The 5,968-nt window shown below is 36.6% G+C and overlaps 1 protein-coding gene across 1 annotated transcript; it reads left to right on the top strand.

Moving 5' to 3' along the window:
• Nucleotides 1-318: 318 nt before the first annotated feature.
• Nucleotides 319-5,194, top strand: Tpi (triose phosphate isomerase). The gene is made up of 8 exons (XM_022851139.1): nucleotides 319-583; nucleotides 2,073-2,162; nucleotides 2,729-2,855; nucleotides 3,163-3,257; nucleotides 3,647-3,737; nucleotides 3,973-4,115; nucleotides 4,477-4,649; nucleotides 5,015-5,194. The coding sequence occupies exons 1-7, from the start codon at nucleotides 473-475 to the stop codon at nucleotides 4,567-4,569; spliced, it is 750 nt and encodes a 249-aa protein (XP_022706874.1). The 5' UTR covers nucleotides 319-472; the 3' UTR covers nucleotides 4,570-4,649; nucleotides 5,015-5,194.
• The last annotated feature ends 774 nt before the right edge of the window (nucleotides 5,195-5,968 follow it).

Consider the following 5,968-nt stretch of genomic DNA (forward strand, 5'->3'; position numbering starts at 1 on the left):
CAGACCACAGTAATATGTTGGGTTTTATTTATATGGTCTCAGTTGTATCAAACAGACGACTTTCATTCAGAAACGGTATATCGATGCCTAGTTCTGGATCTAGATTATTTTACGCGCCTCTAAATAGGCAGGCACGTTACTATTTCACTGTTACGGGGATAATTAAATCAGTATTGACCATCTCAAAGCGCATCTTCTAGCTGACGGGAATTTGCTGTGAAATTGTAATGCAAACACAAACGGGTCCTCCTTACCATATCTAGGGATCTCTAGGGAATATTTTGCGAAGTTACAGTATATCGGACGACCGGTTCGCGAACACCTTGGTAGATATTAACGTTCTTCGGAGGTCACTGCTTCGAGTTCAGTCGTGTCATATAGACGACCGGTGGAATCTCATTAACCATAAAGCGTTAGCCGTGTTTGTTGAACATATTCTTACTATAACTGTAACGTCTCTGAACAACTCAAGATGGGTCGCAAGTTTTACGTTGGAGGAAACTGGAAGTTGAACGGAACTAAGCAGTCTATTCAGGTGATCTGCGATAGGCTGAAGACATCGCAGCTTGATTCAGAAACCGAGGTATTACCATCTTTACAATGCCGTCGTACTAAAAACAATTACTACATGTAACAGAAACGTTCATTTGTAGGAATACTCGCATCACATACATGGTACTATATTACGTAATGGTCGTAACCTAACTGTTTGTGTAAATAACCTTAAATCATGTGTGGCTATTCTAATTTATTTAGGTTTTTGTTGAACTACAATATGCGATCTACTTGTGGTCCGTTGTAATAGGGTCTTTCAGTAATATTTCTCTTAAAATAGCTTTAAATTCTCATTATCGCTACATTAATCATTAAACTTTATTAGCTATAATGATGACTTTCTACTTATTTTTTTTATTAAAAAAAAAAACTTATTTCTCGCGTGAGGTATCATCCAAACATTATAAGATTAGATAAATGGATTCATGCTTGAAACCGTTATCAGTATTTTTTTTCTGAACAGCAGGTATCCTTTCGGTCAGTTCTGCGGGTTCAAAGGTCGTTTTCATGCTATATTATTTCTAGTTTATCTTCTTTTGGTGTCCATTGACGATTATTTATTTGTTTTATCAAAGCGGTAATATATCGTGTTTAAATGTGTTCAAATGAAATGGTGGGATGAATACAGGTATGCTGAATTAATGATGCTGGAGATTTTTACAAAGATTATGCTTAGTGGTTGTTGACATTTTTATAATATAAGACAACTTTCGAAATCATATAACCTCGTATTATATGTTGCTGAGACCTTCCAGCTCGTAAACTGCCGAAATAACACTGTATCGCTTCCAGTCGAATGTTAGAATGTTGAAATTAGCGTTTCTTACTCAATCGGAGCAAGTACTTTATAGGATAAGCGAATCCATCCGTGTTGGAATTCGAAATGGGGATTCTTGAAATTAGCTTGTTATACCCGAATACTCTTTTATCTTTAAGTATCTATGGGCAATCATTATAGATGCTAACGTAACAGTAGAATCCCATTCATTTCTTCTAGGAAACGGCAGTACGCTAAACAGGGATTACAAGGCGCCACGTGATATAAAGCGCGCCACAGTTGAAATGTTAAATTTCAGTACTATTTTTACCTCAAGGAAATAGAGTATTTCGATAATCCATTCTCTTATTTTTTTGTGTAACAGCAAAGGATATTATTATCTATGGAGGAAATATTTAAATCGTTGATCGCGTATCTAAGGTGGAAATATTAAGTACAAGTAAATAACCATTATTATTTGATAGAATAATTTTTACCGGATGCTATATACTCATAAATATTCTGCCCACCTATTTATATTTCCGCGTCATCCGTTTCTGTGCATATTTCAACAATTGACATGACATCTTACTTTATTATGATGCTGCTGCTGTAACTTAAGAAGCAACGCAGCAAAGGTATACTTTTACATAATATTATTGTTGGCAGAAAAACTAGTGCGAGGATTTACAACTGCGTTATTACTACATTAGCTACAACGATAACATAGTATAGTTTTTCAAACATATTATAATTTCAGGTGTGCGTTGGAGTTCCTGCACCATACATACAATTTGTACGAGACCTACTTCCCCCCAGCATTCATGTTGCCGGGCAAAACTGCTACAAGGTGATGATGGCATAACAGACATACGATCAATGCACAAAACATACAACGATGCCCTTACTTTACCAATATACTGCTTGTTTATCTAAACTTTTGATTTTGGTGCGCTGCGTATTCAAAGAAATACGCCCAGTAAAATCATTGAAGAGTATTGTCATTAGAGAATAGTGTGAGAAGTATTGATATTGCTATTTTTTACAAATTATTTTTATAAGTAAACATCTATATACAAAAAGAGCTGTAATAGGTATCGATTTCATCAGTTTTGCAGCATTACTGGTATTATTATTTTTATTGCATAAATTTTTTTACTGGTCTGCAGACCAATCCAGAAATGGTTTCCTTTCGTGGGACATAATTTGCTTAAAAATTGATTTTTTCTTCTGATTCCCAAGTTCGATCCTGATAAATGAATGCCGTAAATTAGCGATCAGCGGCTAGTTCATCGCTGACTGGAATCGAAGGCTTATTACTCGCAAAAACGCAGACGCAGTAATATCTTAGTGTTCGCATTTAAGTGCAGCAATGCTACTTGCTGTAGTGTTCAATACGTTTAATTTTTGCATTAGGCTTCAAGCGGAGCTTTCACTGGCGAACTTAGCGTGGATATGATTCGGGACTGTGGCGGTGACAGCGTCATTCTTGGCCACTCGGAAAGACGCAATGTGTTCGGCGAGAACGATCAACTTATTGCAGGTATTGTATGGGCCTTCTTTGTTCGTTACCGTTCCTATTGGGTTTTTGTGTTGCTCAATCATAGAATATATTACCTGTTTGACTTGAGCTCTGAATATCATTTGATTGTTTAATACTATTTCATTGTACCTTTTAGTTTGAATAGAATTTACTTGGCGTATAACTGCGTTTCGTATTTAGGTTCGTTGTTCTATCTTAAAGACCTATGGATCATGCACGAATTTCCCAGCTTTACTTTTTCTATAAAGGTACAAATTTCGGCAGTTTCTGAGTGCTACAAATAAATGCTCAATGAATCCTATTGCAGAAAAGTGCGCCTTCGCACTTCAAGGCGGCCTTGTAGTGATTGCTTGCATCGGAGAACTGCTTGAAGAGAGAGAAGCCGGAAAAACCGAAGAAGTGGTATGGGAATATTTCAACAGGGCGTTGTGTTCTATTTCTTTATCTTAAGGGTATACAAGGGCTTAACTCCCAGCGTCAGTTCTAGGAAGATGCAGACCACGGCGTGCACACGTTAAGTTAGCTCCTACAAAAATATCAGTTTCCATAGAAGAGCTATGCATGTAATGTATTCAGTGAATGAAGTATTTTCATTTAGACAACTAACCTCTCCACTAAACGCTGAGTTCATGACACTACACCGATAACTGATCTTCTATTCTGTATAGGTCTTAATAGATATTTTGCCGCTAAGGCTTAATTTAAACTAATGTAAATTTTTAAGTGAACATTTGGTGTATAAGTAACAATTACTAGAATTGTGTAATTGTGACTAACGGATGATTACTTAGGTGTTCCGTCAGACAAAAGCCTACGCCGACCTGATCAAGCCTGATCAATGGAAAAATGTCGTGATTGCTTACGAACCCGTCTGGGCTATTGGTATGTTCATTTTGCGTTTGTTCAAATAGCTTGCGAGGTTTCAAGTCTGCAAGCCCGCCAAGTGCGTTTGCCATACATACCTTATGTGCACGTTTTGAGGAGTATTTAAAGATGTTCCAATAATGATGTAATGCCTATGCATTAGAACAATTTTTAGGGATTTTCAAAATTTAGTTTAAGCAAAAAAAAATCAGGCGTTTGTGTATGATTTTGAACTTAATTCTCTGGTGAACAGGCACTGGAAAGACTGCGACGCCTGAGCAGGCTCAGGAAGTTCATGCTAAACTTCGAGAATGGCTCTCAAAGAACGTTTCAGAAGAAGTTGGACTAAACATTCGTATCATCTACGGTGGATCTGTTACGGCTGCTAATTGCAAGGTACTCTGTTACTATTGTTATTATTTGCCGTTGTGATATATGATGATGCCACTTACGTTACACTTATATAGGTCTTGTGTTAATACCAGTCTGCAACGGTCACACGCACTTCTTTTAACAGAAATAATAATAATCAAAACATTATCTGTTATATAAAATCTATCAAAATCATGTACGATTTGTTTTTATATTAAGGAAAGTTTTTACTTTAGCGCAGATGTCTCGAAAATCCGAAGATTTGAAGCCTTTGTCACAAATGTAAAATTTCACACGGATTCTTACTACGGCTTATTTTCTAAACTGTCAATCACCTTAAGTAGCTACTCGGAAAAGATTTTCAATCTGGATCACTACATTTTAGGAATTGGCACAAAAACCCGATGTCGATGGCTTTCTTGTTGGTGGTGCTTCTCTGAAGCCCGAATTCGTAGACATCGTTAACGCCAAAAAGTAATTCACACCCAAGTGTGGCCAAGATTGTGGAAGACAAATGCAGCGAAATCTAGATGCCAGAGCAGCGATTTTCTCACACAGGTAATATTGAACAACGATTTAATAGAAAGATGAACGAATTGCATTCAGAGATTATTTGGTCACAAATAGAAGATTTAGCTATGCCTTACATGATAACGAGCGGCCACCAACAGTAAACAATTAAAAAATATCTACAATTAGTTCGTCAATTTTACTGCGGAGCAAAACGGAAAAAGATTGGACACTTCTTCTACTTTTAATGGTACTCGTGTCACTGTCAGAGTGGATTGCGTGTGCCAGAAGGCGTTCTAGGTTAGGCTAATATAGGATGTTTATTTAGACCTTGTTTGAGTTAATTTCGAACGTGTCTACAGATAGTATTTCCCCTTTCTACTTCGTTTTGATGCACAACATTTATTTAACAGTGGCGAGTCGGGATGTTCCAACCTGAGCCTACATGTAAAATGACCTGTGAATCGCTCTACGTTATGGTTAAAAAACGGTATGGGTGATGAGCACGCAAAAAGGAGGCAAATAGAAATATGTTTCTCTTTGAGTCCTAAAGTTCTTTCAATAAAAAAATAAATGGAACAGGTTCAATGCTAGACTGTGTATTTTATTTACAAATATTGATTTTGTTCACTCAGCCAATTAGTCAGTAAATAAATATAACTATGAATAAAAGGACTTTTTCATTTTCGCTATAATATTAACCAATACATGGCAATCGTACTGGAAACGTGTTTTTTTTTTAATAGTAGTATTATCAGCATAGCCCATTTTGTGACATATGGAAGGAAGCGTGTTGAAACATCTATTAGGGCTACGTACATTTGGGTTGCTTAAGAGATATTATTGTATAAGGGGTAGGCAACTTATATGGTCGTTTTAGTATTGAGAAAAAGCACGGAGAATGTTGTCGCAGTTAGACAGAAGATACCACCATTTAAGGCTTCTATGTTTAAAAATAAGTTTTACCACACCTTTTTAGTTTTTCGTCCGAAAGGTACCTATTTACTAAAAATAGAAACCGGTATATCCATCCTTAAAAACTTTGAAAGACTAGGCAAAACACGTATTTCCTTTTGTCTAAACAAGCGGTTTATTATTTTTGTTCATTATATACATGGTTTAGTTGAATCTGACTTTGGGCAATGCTTGTATACTATTGTCACGTGAACAACATTGCAGGTGCCTACATTCACTAATGTCATTTTCCGTTCGGGCCTGCGTAAAACATCAACAACATTCTGTACCGGCTCGCTGTTTCCTATAAAAAATGTGCTTGTTTGCCTTTAAGAAGTGCTGGAATCTGTAGTAGCCTTAACATATACTGGCTGTAGTTATTCATGCCTACTTCAGCTCCGCGATGAGATGAA

Source organism: Varroa jacobsoni, unplaced genomic scaffold, assembly GCF_002532875.2.
Source record: "Varroa jacobsoni isolate VJ856 unplaced genomic scaffold, vjacob_1.0 scaffold_16, whole genome shotgun sequence".
Classification (NCBI taxonomy): domain Eukaryota; kingdom Metazoa; phylum Arthropoda; class Arachnida; order Mesostigmata; family Varroidae; genus Varroa; species Varroa jacobsoni.